The sequence below is a fragment of the Tigriopus californicus genome, chromosome 4 (assembly GCF_007210705.1).
Source record: "Tigriopus californicus strain San Diego chromosome 4, Tcal_SD_v2.1, whole genome shotgun sequence".
Taxonomy (NCBI): Eukaryota; Metazoa; Arthropoda; class Copepoda; order Harpacticoida; family Harpacticidae; genus Tigriopus; species Tigriopus californicus.
Window position 1 is genome coordinate 8,027,816 of NC_081443.1, and position 20,517 is coordinate 8,048,332.

General features: G+C 41.0%; 1 protein-coding gene across 1 annotated transcript in view; it reads right to left on the bottom strand.

Moving 5' to 3' along the window:
* Positions 1 to 20,517, bottom strand: part of LOC131878945 (neural cell adhesion molecule 2-like) — a 45,605-nt gene that overhangs the window by 17,678 nt on the left and 7,410 nt on the right. The window contains exon 2 of the mRNA XM_059225108.1: positions 7,683 to 8,029. Within this exon, the coding sequence (XP_059081091.1) occupies positions 7,683 to 7,794 (112 nt within the window). The 5' untranslated portion in view covers positions 7,795 to 8,029. The remainder of the gene's footprint in view (positions 1 to 7,682; positions 8,030 to 20,517) is intronic.

A 20,517-nucleotide genomic window follows, 5' to 3' on the forward strand; every position in this document is an offset into this window, starting at 1 on the left:
TGGGCACTACTACCCTTTCTTGAACTTTCCAAATATGATCTACTCTACCATGTTCCAGTCCAATTACAGCCCATTCATGTTATTGACAAGAATCCGGATTTTAAGGGAAACCGTTTTTTTTATTACGTCGAAGTGAAGCATGAGAAACTTTGAAAGGGAAATTTGCCTCAAAAATAATTTTGGAAATTTAGATCAGTCATTTACACCTTCCGCCAAGATCGGGGTCAAATCATAAGTGTGTTTATTGCGACTTTTTTACACGTCATTAGGAAATAATTATTTGTTACTGATGTTATTGTATAGGATCTCTGAAATGAAGCTTCATAACATTTTGTGGAATTTAGCAACGCCTGAAAGAAAAATCGTCTCACTCTTATAACAACCTTTTGTGAGTATCCACCTTCCATTCTCGTCTTTTCATCCACTGACAATGCCCTAAATCTCGGGAGGACTTAGACAGACGGATCAACTTAAGTACAGGTTATCCCAAAAGGTTTCGCCGGTTCAATTTTTTTGTAAAATAGCTAGCACCTTTTGCAACTTGATTGCTATACTTCTCAAACAGTATTATAAAATAATGAGGCATGTGTTTATTCATATTTATTCGCAAACCTGGATCGTACAGGCAAACGGTATTCACTTTCTCCCCTCTGAATTTCCGTCTATACCCATGCATCTTCAAAATATGTATGACCCTTACCAAGGCAGAAGTTTTTGACTGAAGCCAATGATTCTTAACATCACGTGGACAAACAGTTTCAAGGGACTGTGATCTGTCCTTATGACCGACTTTCAAATATGTATTCATTCTCTTTTTAATGTGCTTTAGAAAAACTCGATACATTTTTTTTCTCCTCCGTTTGGAAGCTAGTTTAGACTATTTTGGCCGATTGTAGACTGTCACAACAAAAACTCTGCTATGTACGTACATCATTAATATACCAACTTGACTAACCAATGTTATTTATCTGTGTATTACATTTCTGATTGATTGTGTTGTATTCCAACCAAGCGTTGGTTTCTCCACCTTTACTCTTCTAGACAGTTCCGAATGCCTTAATGCCTTATAGGCATTTCATGGGCTTTCTGAAAGGGGCAAATTTATCTTCTTTAAAAATATTCTTTTTGTTTTTGGACAATTTGAAACAGCTCTGAAGTAGGTGTGGTTTTTGTATTGATTTGGAATCGGCAAAAACTTAGGGGACATACGGTACCCAACAGATCCTTCAGATTGCTAGAGTTTGCCATTCGGAAATTGAATTAAGTGTGGATTTGCCTTCTTATCACAGGCAAGAGTCATTTTAACGAGATGTTATAGAACTGTACTGTACTGCAGGTTTGAGAACGCCACTCCCACTTCGTTTTCGCGAGAATATTGAATTTTTTACACGACTGAAAACTTTCCGCGCGTGATGCTTTGGTTTTAAATTTGCAACGAATATTTTCTTCCACTTTTAAACAAATTCTCATGGTTTCTTCCCCAATGTCGCACAAGTGATATATTGCAACAGTTTTAAGACCTGCCAAATTAAATGTAACGATTATCTGTCCTCCTCTCGCTTGTGCAGTTGTGAAACAGAAATGAAAGTTGCCTAAGGTGATGTTGTAGAATACAAATGAGTGGGTTTCGTAAAATACACCTACCTTCATGCCTTCCACTTGTTCCTCCTTCTCGCTCGTTTTTTGGAACAGTAAGTAGTCAGGCTCAAATAAAGAGGACAACAAGGGCTTAAATTGAAATTCCAGGCTCCCCCTGTTCGCCCCCCGCCCCAAAAAGAATTAGTTTGACCTTGTGCTCTTATCCTGGGTTATTTCTTTCCAACGTTACTACTAACGGAATGACGAACTCAGAAGGAAACGAACAAAAGGCCAAGATGAAACCCACCACGATTTGGCACAAAAACAGCCATTTGGTCCCTATACTATTGCGTACGTGGCATTCTCCTTGGCCTGGACCAATTCAAAGAGATTTGTCATTACGTTCCTCCATCCCGCAAGCCACAGATTTAGCATTGATGTCGCTCTATCGCCCACTCCAACAGTCAGATGAAGAGATCTTAGACTTGACGTATTCCACCAACGAGTCCAGTTGGTTTGAATGACATCTCTTAATACCTTCCTCGGAATTGCACGAAGGATTGTGCCTGACATGGCACTTCCACTTCCGCTTTTCTTCCTTCATTAAATGCTTGTGTTCCAACAAGAAGTCCCCCTCCTTCCTCTCTCTCTCTGCCTCTAAAGTGGTCTCAACCAACAACTTCTGGTGGAAATGGCCTCATTGTAGCCTTGGGGATTTCTTTAAGGTCAAGCCCAAGAAGATTCGCAAGAAAGACCAACGTTATCAGATTGGGATGCAATGACTCTCAGACAGGTCTACTTGCGGGGAGCTTAGCCTTTGATGTTGTTAGACCATTCATTTGGCTTTTTTTCCCGTGTAACAGTAAAGACATCTTTTTCGCAAGTGCGTACTACAATTCTTCCCCCAGTTGTACATTGCAAACTTGTTAACTGACAGTAAAATGTATTTTAAACTGTTTTATTGTCGGTAACAGCTTAGCTCATAGGCCAGCTATTAGCCGGATTTGCCTAGTGTTTTGAGTTTGGGACATAGAAGCGGGAAAGAAGGATGACGTCACCTTCAAATTTTGGGAAGTTACTTGCTCTTTTGAGGCTTCATAGTTCTTTGTTGAGGGATTAAATTAGAGTTCCAATAATCTAGCCATAAAAAAGAAAAAAAAATCATTTAGCATTGTCATTTTATAAGCTGTCACAAGTTTACTCATTAACATGCTCTAAAAAAACTTTTTACCTGAAAAAAGCCATTTTTGTATTTACTTTTTCCTCTTTTAGAACTTTCTATTTTTACAAAAGACTTTTTGAAACCTTAAAAATGTTTTTTTTGTCTAATAGTGTACTTTGCATTTTGGGTTTTTTAGTACCTCTACTGTGTTGAAAAGTGCCCTAGTGACCTCCCAATATTTGTGCTGAGCTCATTTCATCTTTCATCAATGATTAATTCGTTCCAAAACGCATTTTGGTTGACGGGCCGACCTGGCCGTTAAATGCAGGGTTGGTCTGAAAATTTGTTTAAAAACTTGTCCAAGTCAGACTCCCTTTTGTAAAATTGAGAAAATATGTAAAATGTCGAGCTCACTAATTGGATTAGTGATCGCCAAATCAATAAGTTTCATGAAAAATCCGTTCTGCGATTTCATGTGTAATTTAAAATGATACTTAACTACATATTACACTTACAAAAGCAAGAAATGTACCTCGAGGTACATTTTCTCAAACGTCTGACAAGAGCTTTGAATAATTTGAAAGAATGATGAAGTAATGGATAATGCGCTCGTTTGACATGCAATAAGATAAAGCAAGATCTAGGGGAGTTATTTGATATTCACGGTAAGTTTTTTTCATTTTATGCTATATCCAAAGTTCTGACAGAAGCTTTCTTGAGTTAAGATTATATTTCAAAGTTGGTCAATGCAACCACAGACACAAATTGCTGATGGAGATACGTTTGAATGGTGGTAGTGAGACACATTCTCTATTAGCTAGCTCAACAACCTGTGGAATAAAATGCAAGTGTGTATTTCCGAAGGTGTCAACTGTGGCAAGGTCGACTTTGGTCTTGGGAATGCCAAGGAAGGCTCAAATATTTTAGACCCTACTAGAATATTTATGACCATCACATCATGATGTATTGTATGAAAAGTATGTGTACCATCATGATGCGCATCTTTACGACCCCACATGATGATATTCAGTTTTAACAGGCTTTTGGCTCGAGGCGAGGTCGAAAATTGCTCTGTTTGCGGCTAAAAAGCCATTCAAGACCTCCGAACTCGCGAAAGTTAGAAAGAAAGAAAAATGAAAATGCGTGGAGTAAAGATCGATGTCCCAATCTCTTATGTGGCATATTTTATGATGTTCCAACCACAAAGTGCGTGCGGCATACCAAAACCTGTTCCAACTCATTTCCACTCTGTCATTTTGATTGGTATTAGGTTTGCCTCCAAGTGAAGCAAACCCAGTTGATTATTGAGAGTAGATTAGGGATTTTCAATCTCCAGCCCGCTTTTTGATGGCGTTGATGGTGGAGATGAAAAAAAAAATGATGATGAGCAGATCCTTGCTCAGCAAAATAGAATCAAGATCTGCCGCCCCCATCGTTTCCCATCGGGCTGACGCTGAAGTTGACTACTATAGATTAGATAGGCTCCCTGAGAAATCTTGAAATTCTCCCAGAATTCTCCCCCTAATTCGGGTTTTCAAAGGAACCTCGTGCGGAGGAAGAAAAGAGAGACGGATAGGAACAGGAAGAGAGAGAGAGAGAAAGCGAAGACGTTCCAATTCCAAGTGGAAAAATAAAACATGGCCGAAATGTCTAGGGATGCACACAAGTTAAATATGTTTGTTGACTTCCACCATTTCTCGAGGGAAATGAGGCGAATGCATCTCCCTTCAATTTGGAGCCCAACGAGCCCACTTTTCAAAGGCCTATATCTGCCCACCAAAAACGGATCAAGTTCAACACACCCACTCTCGACCCTGGTTGGTCCTCTCTCATCCATCTGTTTCTTGCCACATTATCAAATGGAAATATTCAAGATGCACCCAAAGGTGTCCATGCTCAGTTCTCGGTTTCCATCGCTTCGTAAAGACATGAAGACATGGGGAAAAACGAGCTCTGAAGACGGATGTGACAACATGATTGCACAGATGCATCCTCGCTTTTTGTCACATGCTTCCAACCAACAAGGAACGATGAGGAAACAAAGTTTGATTGTGGTCTAGTGGGTTGAAATTCAATTCCTTTCCAGTAAATACAAACGTTGATTGGGCCCTTTGGAAGGAATTAAGACTGGAATAAAAGCCACCACCATCTAGCCTTTCGGGTGCATTCCACCAGGCCTGAGTTGGCATAACATGGCGAGTTTACCCAAGGATAAATAAGTTCCTCGGAAAAAGCTACTTCCAGCCACAGGCAAAGTTGTCAAGTTAATGAAATTGACTAGATCTGCTAGGTTGATCTGGCTTTGAAATTCATCAACTTCTGTAAAAATGGTCCGGGCTTTAGAATTTGTGGTTTTTTTGCTCATTTCGTTCAAATGTCATGGCCAGAAACCATGTCAAGTGCATGCCATCAGTTCTCACCTGAGGATCTTCAAGAAAGGTGGCCAATTTCCCCCTTAACCTTGACGACTGGCACTTCAAGGAATATTGACTCGCTACAACGAGATCAGGCTCAAGATATTATTTCCCTCTTGATTTTGGTAAAGTAGATTTTTGTGGAAGATATCTCGGCGACGGATAATGAAAAATCAGTAAATCGTTCAACTGATGAGTTCAATTTTATGCCATGGCACTGTCAAAACGATTTGGATAGCATAGGGTTGTTTTAAACTATATTTTAGTCTTTATTGCGAGAATGCCTCATTGGGTCCGTTGATTTTTACTATATTACAATATATACAATTCAGCCTGATGTATTGAGTCTTGTCTCATACTGGATTCAAGGAGCGCCATTGGAGGCGATGATCCACTAGAAAAGGGGGGGGGGAGACCTAGGATCGAACCCATGAACCCGAGTTTTCGCTCGGTCGCGCGTTAAGCAACTGCGCTACAACCATCTCCCTTTCCCTTTTCATCATTTAGTGGTTGCGGTTAAAACCAGATTGGGATTTAACTTGTTTTTGTTGCTATTTATATTGTTGCTTTCTATATTGCTAGAGAGCAAATAAAAGTAAATTGATTGCCACCGTATTGTAAACACGCTGCCAGAAATATTCGTTCCTCTTGAAGTTGCTAATGTTGCAAATAGTAGTAATATTTGCTTCATGGTCCTAAAATATTGCTATTTACGAAATATCACCAATTCACACAAGTTCAAAACCGTTCTGTCGATGCTTTTTTTTTGACTGAACACCATTTCGTTCGTCCTCGATAAATTCCGCCTGCTCCACTTGCAGTAGCATTGGCCATGGAGTACGCTAGTAGTGGAGAGGAAAGCTCTCTGAAACCTCGCTAGAAGACGTTTCAGTATTGCGTTACCTCTTAATCGAGGATAAACGTTAAGATGGAATTCATTGAGCACTCTCTCAGCGGGAATGCATCTGATCAGGAGGTAACTCATAGCTTTACAAAACCTCGCTAGAAGACGTTCGAGCTTCAACCGAGCTTTCCTCTCCAGTATTGAAGCACTCCATGAATTGGCCCACGTTAAATGTTTTTTTTTGGTTTGGTTTCTTTTTTCACGGGTTAGACGGCATTTTTATTCTTTAGAAGAAAGGGTAACGATTTGAAAAATTTCCAAGGCATAATCTTTTTAATAATGTTTAGTTGATCTTGATGTAAAGTTCTGCATCAAAAGAAATCTTACATAAGACAGAATGAGCTTCTCCAGAAAAAGCTGGCAGGCATTGCAAATCTGAAGTGAGCAAGACTCCAAAAGTTGTTAAAAACCATGCCATTCAAAATGAATGAAACATATACAAGAAAGCAACTCAATTTGTCAAAATAAAGTATTCTATTTGAGACAATTACATTTGGAAACATGATTTAAGGACCAATCGGAACGGATTTCTTTGTCAGTGTATGGAATCATCAAGGAATAGTTATATATCCAAAACAAGTAGCTTGATAGACAAAGTGCTTGTTACCAAATGGCACCCTTGGATGCATAAAGACAGTAATATTGGTGAGCACCTACAAAGGTCTACCCAGTGGAAACCATTGGGCCTTTGAAATTCTATTTTGGGTGGATCTTAGGGTTCATTTGATTGGTTCCTCTCCAAATTACCTGCATTAGTCATGTTCTATCAATGTGTCTGGTTGGCTTGTTACTCAAGACGTTGTCGTCCTTATGGCGCAGGAAAATTGACATTTTTTTTGGTCCAGCACAAATTAATACATGTCAATATTCTCTTTGGCAACAATGTCAATGGCTTTCAAAGCGGGTCTCCATTGTTCCGTCCACAGAAGTGTTGTACCAACAACAATCTCTATGGCTTGAAAGTGGAGCACGGCCTCCTGTGAACCAAACATGTGCAGCAATGTGTGTACTCATGTTCAACGGGTTCCCCAAACAAAGAATTTGTCCCGACACCCATGGAAATGTAGTTTTCTTTTATCGACCTCTGTATGATTCATAGAAATGGCAAAGATAGCTCATCAAACATTCAACAACCCAATCATTTAGATGTAGGATATTTCATCGAGTCAATTTCGATTTTGCAGAGCTTTGTCATCGCAATGTTTCATGATCTACTTTTTTGTTCATATTTGTTGGATTTACAGAAATCATCGTCAAGTTCAAGTGAAAGGCTTTCTGATTTGAATTAAGAGGTGTCTTTCAATGACACCTTAATGAGTGCTTTACGTAGACCGTAGACAGGTCCATATGTCCCTTGGGAGCCTTAGACAACTCTTGCGACCATGGGCTAAGTGCCTTCTATTGTTTGAAGGCGCTCTTATCTTGTTCCAATTTCAATATTCGGGGCCGAATGCCTTTGACACATCTCCAATATTTTCGTGCATGAGAATGGAAGAACGCCAGTGATAAATATCATACAAAACTCTAGCTACTCCCAGATATAGATAACTACAGTACTACAGTATCTAAGGCACACACAAAAAAAAATTAGATGTATCATTCGAGGTGCATATTTAATTCTTACCAAGTTGAAGAGCGGGATGGAAATAAACCGAGATGATGAAAGTGGTTAGTAAGTGATGACTGAGCATTGCCATTTGGAACCGATTGGAACTGTATCTCAAACTGGTGGCCATGATGTTCCACAAGCCTCTCCCTTGAAATCACAGGGGAGCAAAGTACATCCAGATCAAGAAGCACAACCTTCCCGAAGCGCAAGAGATGGGACTAATTTGCTCGTCTTGGGACGTGTTCCACAAACAAGTTGGGAGGGTTTCTAGTATCTTAGTATCTAGTCAAGCTCTGAGGTTTCAGGGTGTTCCACTTGGAGGCTTCCGCGATGCCATTGTTCAACAAGGTCCTGTATCAAGCCTGAAACAAAAGCGAAAACGGATTTATGAATAAGAAACCCCTTCAAGCCCAATGCAAACTCCCCATTGGCATGGAATGTGAGCCAGGGATTGAATAGCATTTATTACGTCGGAAAGAGATGTTCAAGCACAGCAGCACTCTGGTTCCTCCTTAACGGCAAGAGTGTTTTTTGTCTCGGTGCCTACCGAAATCTGGCTCGCCAAGTCCACCAGCTTCTTGAGTGTGGGTGTGAAAACCGTGAATATTGCCAAAAAACATTCCATATTTCTTCCCTCCCAAAGCTGTTATGCTCCTTTACTTCTTCGAGTTGGGTCCAAGCCGTTGGTTCGTTCGTATCTTGGTTCGTTCCTTCGCTCTATTCCTTTATCCCCTCTCTTTTTCAAATTGAATAGAGCCACTCACGGCGTACTGACACTTTATGAGACCGGCCTCTACTTTATGCACGTTTTCGTATGCAATGTCTAATGGTACGGCCAACGAGGCCACGATGAAGTCCTCCATCTATTTCGAGTCGGTCCAAGATCCAAGTGTGCGAAGCTTCGGCGTAAAAGTGCACCGAATATTGCGTACCACGATTTGACAACACTTGAACCTCGGCCTCTGAAAAGAAACCATTTTACAGGGATGCCATACGTGAAGGTCGACCGGAGAAGGGGACAAATGGAGTGGTCGAGACAAAGGTGATGGGTGGGTCAATCCGTATGAATGCAAAGGTCGGAAATGAAGGAACTAAATCGATCACACTCCTTTTTGGCTAGTTTTCACCAATATCAGCCATGACCTTGGTTTTTAGGGTTGGGCCGAGTTTTGCACTAGCCTGGATTTTGTGCGAGTCTAAGACTTTTTGATCCGATGAAGATCTACAGTCTTAAGCAAGGCTAGGAGTCTGTCGGTTATCAGTTAATACCCTTAGGTTATCCCTAAAAAAACTTAACTTTTTGTTGGGTTTGTCTAGTAGATGGACAGACTGATGACCTAATGTCTGGGGTTTGCATTAAGTTTGACTGGCGTGCGACTGACAATTAAATGAAGAAGTGACCTCAATGGCACTCACTTGAGTATGCCGTTTACAAGGAGAACGATATGTTTTCGTTCTGACAATACCGTCCAAATCACGAGTCTTTTGTGCTTCATCTCCAAAGGGAGGGCACTCAAGCAATTCAGCACTAAGCTACTTCAATGGGCGGAGGAGGACCCATAACTGACTCGGTGGAGAATTAGCTGCCAGTTGGTGGAGAGAAATGCACAAACACAATGGCTCTGGACTGTTTTTCTCTACAATACAAATTAGAGGGGACTCGTAAGGTTCGGGCAAAAAGGAATCTCCCTTTGAAGGTCGGCTTGTCCGAAAGTGACTACCCAAAAACCATTTCCTGGAGGACCAGGAAGCATGTGTCCCACACGCAGGAGGGATGTCTGTGGTGAAAGCAGACGACATTCTTCCCTTTATTTGTTGCTCCAGCGTTTCTCAATAAGGCCAAAATGAGTACTTTTAGGATGCTGGTTTGACGGAAAGCGTTAGAATGGTTAAGATTTAAAGAAATGTTTGGTTTAAATTGGTGGGAGATTGAATACCTTTTGATGGCGTGAGGTGAATCTATTGTTCAATTACTTGTAACCACGTCAATCAGATTCAGAAAATCGCTCTAAAGAATGGTGTGTCGAATGAATGAGTTTTCATACAATAAAATGAAAAAACATCTCATCGGCCTCAATATGTATAGGCCCGAAAAAAAGAGATTGGATCAATCCTCCTTTGGTTTAGATGTTCCCAGATTCGACCGTGCCATATTGGAAGAAGCCATGAATCACTGTGGTCCTCCAGACTTCGACTTATCCTTGCCAAATCGTTGCATCTTGTCTGGGCACGGATGATTGAGCTGGTTCCACTTTGAGGAATATGTGACACGTTGGGCCCGAAAGTAGAGTGTTCCTCCCTCCCATTTGGTTCACCCAGTTTTGAAATTGGGTCCCATTCTGTGTTCTTCATCCATCCTTCCCAAAAGGGGCCATTTACTTAAACAAACCATCAAGACCACCGAAGAAGGAGGAGGAGAGAAGGGACGGCCTTGGGAACGCTTTGGGTGCACTTTTTCAAACTAAATTTGAATAAGACCTTGTTGAAAACGGATGGTTCTCCCTGTTCTCTCTCTCTCTTCTCGCTCTTCTCGCACTTCTCGCTCTTCTCACTCGCGACATCATGCATGCGCCCATAAGTGATCGCAATGAAGTTCCAGGTCTTTCCTTGATGGAGAGCAAACAATCACTCGGAGTTTCCCCCAATCTCATCTGGCCGATTGGACCATCGAGGCCAACTAGGATCAAGCATAAATTGGCCAAGAAGGCCAAGAGGTCTTCTTGCACTTCGTTTTTATTCAGTACAATGCACTCTAAGGATTTTTATTGTGGTGATGGTGGCCTTTACAACCACCACTAACCACTAAGTGCACATTTATGGCCTGATGGCAGGGTTGCACGACCCACCATGCCTCAACCATCACCCTTAAACTAAGGAGACTGACTAGCGAAACCAAAACCAAGCTTCAACAACTTTTGCAGTTGGCTTAAACGTGGTTCAACACCGTCAGGCCCTGAAGGAAGAAAATGGCAAAGCTATTGGCTCCGTTCCAGGCAATACACACTACACAATGGCACAGATATGCATTTATTGGAACACATTTCAATATTTGCTTTCAGACTGCCAAGTAGGGAATTCTTAATCGAAAACCACCAATAATCTAGCCTTGTGATTCATCGACCTGCCCGTCAAATATCAAATCGCACTTAGTACGACGTACACTATGTGCCTGTATTGCACTCGCTAGTTTGGGCATTCAAGAATCTGATGTTTCTCAAACTTCTTCCCTTGACGTTTCAGCAAGGTCCAACCTACATGTACTCTTTCGGTTATTAAGGTATGATGAAATCAAAGCCCGTGTTACAAAATTTAAAGATAAATCTAATTCAAAATTGGATAATTCCTGAGGGATTTCAAACTGGAGCGAAAAAAATGATATGCGCCGCCTTTCTCTCAGGTTCGTATTTATTTCAGTCGAAGGAGGAGAAGTTGAGTCAAATTCTTGTTGGTTTTGGTTTTGCGGTGAGGGAATACAGCAGCCAATTCTGGGCTCCAATTTCGTCGCGAAATGGATTGCCAAGTAAGTAGCTTATTTATCTAAAACGGAGGATTCTACCGTAGGTTAAAAAGTAAACAAATAGGGACTTGTCATCAGATCATCTCCATATCAAAAGAATGGTTGGCTAAAAATCTACAAAAGCGGTGTCTCAAAGAAGGTGGAAGACTAGATGGAAGCGGATCATATATAATTGCCAATCAACGGGAGACAACATGAAAGATAAGAATTCCGAGGTCATCCGTCTTCATCAAGGTGGGTGTCTGGATCTAGTTTTCAAGAAACTCGACCTCGGTGAGAAGGAAAATTTATGTTAAAATAGTTTCCATTCCAAAAACATTCCCCGCTTCATCATGAGGATTGAACCATTGGGAGTTTGGCGGAACATTGAAGTCACGAATGGTCTTTTGATGCAATTGTCAAAAGTCATCCGTCGTTCAACCTTGCAGCCTTCGACCTCCAACCCACAATCCAACCCGCTTCGAAAGGCTGAGAAGGAATTTTGAAAGAGGATGATGGTCTGAATTCGGTTTTACAATCTACAGTGGAGAGGCAGCCCACCCATTCAGACACTCTCCAAGTCCCCCTTGTGGTTGGTTGTTCGCATTCATTCACGGCTCACCAACCAATTCTTCCACGAAATTTCGTGACAGAACTCGAGAATTCCATTCTTTTAAAGGCCCCTCTCTCCGCCTCTTCCAACCTGACCAGACACCACACCCGTGAACGTAACACCTTAACATTGTGAAGAAGAGGATTCAAAAGATCTCATTCGGAACAAAGTGCAGTTGCCGAGGTCATGATTTGATCCCTTGATCCACAGTCATGACTGCCAACGGGAAAAAAGGCTGTGAATAACACGAATGTTCCAAGGCTTGGTTGAAAGTTTTTGGGGCAGTGGTGAGCTGTAATGGTGGTCTACCCTTTCAAATTCCACGCACGAGCGCTCGATGATGTGCAATTTTCAATTGAGGTTCTTTAGTTCACATGAAAGGCCAAGTAGGGAAGAGAAGGACTGGGAACGCCTTGCCGAATCGACCGGAACAGCTGCCTCTACATCTCACAAGATGGAGGTCGAGATATGCAAGACTGAGAGGAGGGAAATTGAAATCCTTCACGCTGTACCAATGGTGGCGATGATGATGATGATGCAAATCTTTGGAACAAGTGCACTTAAAGATCTTCACACGGGTCTTTCCGGATGTACGGTACAGCAGTGATGATGATGATGCAAATCTTTGGAACAAGTGCACTTAAAGATCTTCACACGGGTCTTTCAAAATCCTGGGGTGCGTTTTACACAATTGCATTGTACCGGGATTATGCAAGGCGGGAGTTCCGGTCCGAATCTTGAAAAATCATTTTTTTGTGTCTGAACAGGTCTCGGTTTTTGAAATCGAACCAAACCAAAGGTATATATGGCTATTAAATGACAGATTTCAGGAGTAAGGAGTAAAAAATAATTGAAATTAAATCTTCATCCAGCAGTAAGTAGTAATTAGATTTTATTTAAATTTTAAGCCTTTTTCTAAAATTGTTAAGCATTTTATATGATAAGTCTGCTTAAAAATGAACACATATTTTGAAACATTTCGCAAGATCTTAGATAACCCGTTATGACTCAACAAGTTACCTCATTTCTGACCTCATTAAAGCCCATAATTTCAAAATTTGTGTTCTTGAAAGAAGAAATTTTGGTTGAATAGCATTAGGATGCGTTAATGCACCAATTGCGCTCTCTAAATTGTTACTAGAGACCGGCGTAAATATCAGTTTCGCACTTTATCCCCTTTTTTCAATCCCGATCTTGACATTCGCAGTTTTCAAGATCGACAATTGTGCACACGCTGACTATGACTATCAAATCTTTTTGAATCAAAATTGCCCGAGAATTGGTTGAGAAAAGCAAAGGAGTTGAAAAGCATGATGTGTTGAAGCATTTTCGGTATACCACATGTTCCATTTCAATGCTAAGAGGCCTTTGCATAAGAATGTTTTTGCAATAACACCATTGCTAATTAATTATTAATTACTTGAACGACCCTGTTTGTAAAAGAACATGAATAAGGCCAGTAGTCAATTCATCACTATGATCTTTGAGCCAAAATGCTTTTCCATGGAATTGCATAACTTCACTTGAAAATGGCTGCCTATTAATAATTGTTCTTGAATCTAATCTCAAGGAAAGCTGAATACCTTCTGAACCACGTATCTATCGATGGCTCAAGGATTTTTTTCTCTACGGGGAACAACAATTCAGCCAATATAGCACAACCAAATCGTTTTATAAAAACTCTCAATGCTTTTGAAAGAGAACAAATAATGCGAAACTGACGAGGAGCCCGGCTCTCATTCATTGTTGCCCGAGAAACTCCATTTCCTGTTCCTTTCTTGAGACTTGTGTCAATTACAGAGAATAGATTTGGAGCACGGCTTGTCCAATCCTGATAGTCTGGTCATGGACTTGGTTCCAAACAAACAGGACACCACGCAAGCTCGTCAATCCTCACACCTCTTTTTTGAAATGAATTTCATGCAAGTCGGATGACATAGTAAATCCACTGGCAAATCTCTATTGACAGCCCAGGCTTCTCACGTCCAATGGTCGTTCAATAATCCAGACCACAGAGACTAAGGCAAAGACTGAATCCATCGCCAGCTTTGCTCTATTTTTGTGATGATTGCGTCTCGAAATAGGATCGAAAAAGTAGGTGTGACCCGAGTAGATTGGATATGGAGCGATGTCAATTTTTTTATTTATTCAACTTCAACATTAGATGTTAGTTGGGTTACGTTCTTGACAACCGACACTATTTTGCCAAGCGTTATGTTGAAGACACCGATCTATCACGAAACATTCTGAATAGCGACCTTTCAACATAAATAAGCCTAGTTTGGTTATTCATGGGTTGTTCTTTTCTACAATTACAGAGGGACTAATGTCCGTGTTTTGTCAAGACTGTTTACAATGCTTTCAAGGGACATTTCCAAAGAGACTCGCTCGTCTTGTTGCTTGGTTATGTCTGATAAAGGTGTATTGTTTCCCAATGAAAGACTCTCCTGTGATGTGAAGTCTGAACAACTTTTAACGCCGTTCGAGGCAATTTTTCTTTTATGTGAACGAATGAATCATGCAATAAGGTTAATTTGACCATCGTTTAAGGAAGACTTAGGGGTAAACTTTCACTCTTTGTGAGGAAGTAAAACAACGCACGAATAATCAGAATAATCAGTTTGTAAGGAGAAGGGATATTACGCATGCAACAGGAATATTTTTGTTTGGAACACTCGAACATTATAATTATTAGAGCTTGAAAAATCTGCTACGTGCAGGACATTAGGCGTAGTTTTTGTAAATAAATATTCTTTTTTTAACTGTATTATTTGCATAAATTTGGATTTGCTTTCCACCAATCTTTAAATGGGAGAAATCAGAAGAAGTTCACATGTGGAACCCCTCTTGAAACGGTTCGAGTTACCCTTGGCCAAGGGATATCAGCCAACCATTTCTTCCCAAGATCGAAGTTACTTCGTTTCTGGAACTTTTATTGCTCTCTTTTTCTGGGCCTCAATTGACAAAGTGCGTCATCAGTCAAAAGGTCACATAATAAATGAGGAAATGCTCGAGAACGCTCGAGTGCACATTCCAGTTTGATGAAGTAATAAAATTTCAGTCCTCGGCGCATTTCGTTTAAGACATCGATGAAGGCAAGAAGGGTCTGAAATCCCAGATCCATCAGCCTTCCTCTTGGCACGGTATTGCATGCACTCTCCACAGAATGAACCTTAGATTTGCTGAGGTGTAGAGCACTTCAATGCAAAGGTGAATGGAGCAATGGAGGAGGAATGGAGCCATGGAAATCAGTCCCCGTCGACCATAAAACTTGAGAACACGCTTCTTCACTCGATTGGATTCAAAAGATTCCAGCCAAGTGGTCTCTCGAGTGTCCTCCTACCATTTTTAGTCTTGCTTTGTGCTTTATCAAATACGGATGGCAGTACCCTACCTCGATCTGTTTTGTTATTCATAAACCACACCTCATTTCAAAGATCTGCAGTCATTTGTTAGGACCAAAGGTGACAAGCACACTCCACACAAACTTGAGGAAAAATGGACTGACGCCGGCAAATGTTTGTCTGTCCTCCTCGTACTTTTCAAGGTCTGGGTTTGTTAGAGGTAAGCTAACAAATTGACCAACACCAAAAGAGAGCAAGAAAACGAAATGGTTTTCCGAGAACCGTGACATGGCCTTCACGAAAGAAGATTCTGGATTCAAGACATGTCGTCGCAATTCCTGCTTTCGCTTTTGTTTACGTTTACCAACAACACGGCGACTTGTCAGTGTGGGCATTTCAAATTCGTTCATGCTCGTTTTTTTTGATAAAGAGATGGCCCAAAAGGCAACATCGATTATATAAGCGGCCTTTTGTGATCTCAAAGACTAGGCCTTCTCGGCTTGGAAGTGGCCCATGGAGAATGTTTCAGACGTCAAAAACGATGGCAGCATGAGGTTAACTGACTTGAACATATCTTCGCACATGCCATTGCTTCATCAACTCTTTCCAATATACAAGCATACTTGTCGGTGCTAGAGCCCAAGATCCAAACTCAGCCACATGGAACCGTCCCATCTTAAAGTGGAACTGTCTGAGCAGGCTTTGATGGCTTTTGGTGGATTGCAACCTCATATTGGCTCACATGACTGAAAATGAGTTGTTCCCACGAAGCACAGCAATTTGGACAAAGACTTTGGGAGGGAAATATGAAGTAGTTTACAAGGATAAATGAGTAGTGGAGCATGTATGGTAAACGTTCTGTCCAAATGAGCTCACTACAGAACTCACGAAGCTTGTATACTTTTTCTCGAGGTAGGCTTTCATCTGCGACTTTTTAGTTACGTTCTCTTAAATATTCTTGGAGATAGGTTTCATGGTATTTTAAAGTACTTTTGAAAAGTTGAAGGGATCTTTGCGGTCGCCCGTTTCAAAATTTTCGGAATAGAACTTTGCCCATTTCGCACAAAAAATGCGTTTACAATATCGTTAGAGTATGTATATGTAGTATGTTTCGGATGCTTCATTCTGTGGGAGACCGTCAAGGTGACTTCGACAGCAAGGTTCAGAGGGGGAAGGCGGCCTGTCTCGTTTTACTACTCTTTTTTTTAATACTCATTTTGTTACTCCCATGGCCAAATCTCGACAATCCGTAACGGATCTGTACATAGATTATGCATCAAACGATGGGGCCGAGTTGTTTTCTTTTGATCCATTTCAGTAAGCGCCTTAGAAGTTCAATTCGTTTGCACAATTGTGAATGGAATGTGCTTAGCTTTTTATCCTATTTGAGGTTCCACTAAAAGCTCTACTTCCAAAAGCAAAACACCCAGACTTGCCCTCACAATTAATCCAGTAGCAACGGTAGTTTTTTGTCTAAGTTCGTTCTCACTGGCAACCACTACGGTGAATGTCGTCTTTTTCCCATTTAAGACGAATACTGGCTAGCTACTGGTGAAGAACTGTAGAAGCTCAGTTCATGGTCTGGGTCTCTAGACGTTGTACAACTTCATTCGTGGTATCATCTTCTGGAATCCAGCAGACGTCGTCTACATAGCAAATCATGTCGGTATTTGACCATAGTTGCATTTCTGTCACGTGTAACAGCAACAACGTCGGAGCGATTAAAGAGCCTTGCAGATATCCCAACGGATCGGGAGGTTGATGATCCCACTCGTGCTGTTTGACTTCTCGCAGTGAAGTAAGTTCATATCAATCCTCGCTAGAATTGCCCAAATCCCATTATTTTCATCTACATGTCCGAATTTCTGAATCAAAAGCCCAGTTACACAATTCAATTTTGTTCTTCGCCTTGTCTTTCAGCTCCAATGCCGGCGTATTTACAATTATGGCCGTCGCAGCATTTCCTCTGTTGGAAACCGTATTGAGATAACATCACATCATTTTACTCCTCAATCTGCTCCCTGACTAGAGTTTCGAGAATCTTTGACGCACTCTTAAATGGAGCTATTAGGCGAAAGTTACCAATGTCAGTAGTGCTGCCTTTTTTTCACTGTTGCCAGGGAATCATTCACAATTTTGGTCAAGGGCCCCATCACTGCCTCAACCAAGCTCTTAAGCGACCGGCTTAAAATCTCGTCAAGTCCAGACGAGTTCTTGGGTTCCTGTACACCAGGACTTACAACTCTTTCTCTTCGAGAATGGGTTAGAACTCAAAGATCCTCATTGTAATGTTCTTTCAATTTTACAACGCGTCCGTTGGGAGGTCTTCATCGGGTTTCAACCCTACTTGGTCATCGTTATTTTTGGAGAACAACTTGAACTTGAGGTTGGCTTCCCGAAGGGTCAGCACTGTGCCTTTCTCAGCTGTGCTGTTTTCCTTCTTTTTGTCTATTCCGGTCCTCACATTTGAAATTTCACAAAGTGCCATGAACTCGAACTAGCATTCATGATTTTTGCCTCAGCCTGCGTTCTAACGTCTCTGTTTTGAGCAAAGGTAGTTTTCTTCCTTAACGACTTAGTGCTTGAATATCTCTCTTTTTGGCTTTTTCATGTTCTTTGTAAGGCTGAGCTTATTTCTCGATTAATTGAAGTGTGCCGGGGCGTCAGGTTGGATCCTTATTTGCTCCTTATTGAGAGCATCCTTGCTGCGCATCCTCATCCAGTGCGTTACCACCTTCTCTATCATTTTTCAATCGTCTTCTTTGGTGTAAATTTCATTGGCACGATAGCGCATGGCGATTACTCATCTTTGAAAGAATTTTGGTGATTGGTATCACCATCCTTAATGGTATCTTTTATTTGGGATTCGCGGTCCAAGATGCCCCTTTAATTGCAAACGTGTCCCCTTCGGACACTATGGTCAGGTCTGAGAGACTTAAACCGCTTCGTAATGTTGTAACAAGAGCCTTAACAACATATTATTTATCTTCAAATCTGTTTAATTCCAGATTAATGTCCCCAAAGATAAACACTATCACATTGTTGTTAGCGTTTTCAAGATGACCAATAAAAATTGCTGATTGTTCAAATTGTCAAGGTAAGGTTCCACTTGCATCCTGGGATCGCCATTGCCCTAAAAAGACCATGCATTGTATTTTTCCCAGTATTATCCCGACACTCTAGCCATATTGAGGGGAAATCCTCGTCCATTTGAAACGCTTTGTGATTTTCATTGGGCTCTTGGCGGATCCAACTGATGATCAAGTTATTTCTTTTCTGCTCCGTTAATTCGAAGGCTGTGTCCGCGTAATTTGCTCTTCTCTTAGCTTTCTTGTTGATTGCGGCTGTTGGAGTCAGGTCAGTGGTCAGAGATTGAACGAGATGCCTATGGAGCGAGGAAATCGCCAAGATCACAAGGTTCTCCTAATGCTGTTTTTCTTCCACTGCATCTGAACGCTTGGACACCTCAGCGAGCCTTTCTTCAATCCGATCCATCCTATTGTTGACTTGTACGTTGACAATATAGTTTTCACTTACGGTACTGTCGCAGTCAGTGCACGTTATGATGCCCTTCCTCTTAATGAGTTCTTGACAAGCTCAAAACGGTGTCATGAAATACATCATCAAACCAGATTCAAATGGCATGCTTTTTCTTCCTCTTGCCAACACTGTTTTCACAAAATGAGCGCTCACTTTTCGACACCTGAGATTGTGGTAATACACACGATTCAAAGTTCTCAATAGCGGTTACTCAAATCTGTCTAGATGAAAAGAAGTGTGATTTGAGGAACCCCTTTTTACGTCTGTCCTCGGCAAGGCATGAATGGATGTTTTTTTATGTTTGACGCAGAGAATGGACATATTTTTGAACAAAAAATGTTTGAGCTTTTGTGATTTATCGTTCGCTTCAATTAATTTTGTGGGGTACTTTCCTCATATTGAAAAAATTGACTGAAAAGTTCCTCAAATCGGAAGAGCGCCAAATGAAGCACAATATCCGAGGACCTTTTAATGCACGCAAGTAATTATATTTCCAATTGAGCATTGCATGATATTCAAATTGTGTATTTGAATAAATCTTTAACATTCAATTTCTCATATCCTGGGGATTTGTGCTAACTTTATCGATGCAGAAAGCCATCAAGGAAAATTGATGATTTTTGTCCACTTTACGCTTTCTCACCCCTCAGAAAATTTGCTCCTCCGGGCTAATGTTCCCATTTTCTTGCATGACAATAGGCCAATCACCAACCCCAAGGAACAACAACTGCTGATCAGGTCGGTGGGAATGTGTGATAAAGAACGTCTTTCCACGTACGAGCAAGAATGTTATTTACTTTCTCCATTCCTGGGTCAAGATAACAAGAAAATTAGTCCATTTTTCACAGGAAGACCATCTCTCTTATGCCATGGCTTTATAACATTAAAACGCTGTTCTGGTTAGCAAATGGCAGTCCTGTAATTGGTAAATAACCGCTTTGTCTTGTGGGTTTTTTTTCATTTGCCATTTTTTCAACTTGAACATTTAGTCAGTGCCTTAGCTTTCTGAGTGAACGTTGCTCTTGGTTTCTCGCTTAAGACATCTTCCGACCACACTACAGTAATAATTTGTAATATAAGAAGACAGTTTAATAGAAGAAAGGCGCGGAACAGGCCCAACGAAATGACATCTAGCCCTTATCGTGTTGTTTTGTCGTCCAAAAAGCATCCAAAATCTTCACCAACAAATAATACTCATAGATGAGCAACTTTGTGAACTAAAGACTAGATTTGAATGGCATTGAGCATTTCCTGATTTTTTACTTTATAACACGGACTGCAATAGAAAAGGAAAATTGGAAGCTCGTTTTTGGGTCCTCGAAAAATTCTAGCAAATGGAACAATGAGTAGTTGATCTAACATTTCAACTCGTTGGGCCATTTTGATCAGGATCAAGGCCTTTCTAGTGGACGTTTGAGACCAATAATTTGTGTGCATTAACCCTTAACTCTGGCCAAGTTTGGTCAAGCAGAAATGTCTACCCGTCCTTCTTCGGCAGATACTGCCAAATCAGAAAAAATAACTGGCGTTGCCACCCAAAACTTTCGTTTCCAACTTCTCAACCATTATGTGGTTGGATTTTATTCACATAACGGGACCAAGATCCTAAAAGCTAGACCAATTGGACCACAAACCCTAAGAAAACCTCTGACAGAAGTTTGACACGCCTTGTTTGCAAAAATGTCCAGTTGAAGGTTTTGGTCAAGGATACCTCCTTCAGAGCCACAAACTTCGCCACTTGTGGCCTTGTTTGAACTGAAAGTCTGTCTCTTGGTATTTCAACGGCGTCTTCGAAATTCGCCCCTCATTAGAAACGCTATGCAATTTAATTCCCAAAGAGTAAAATTTGTATTTTTT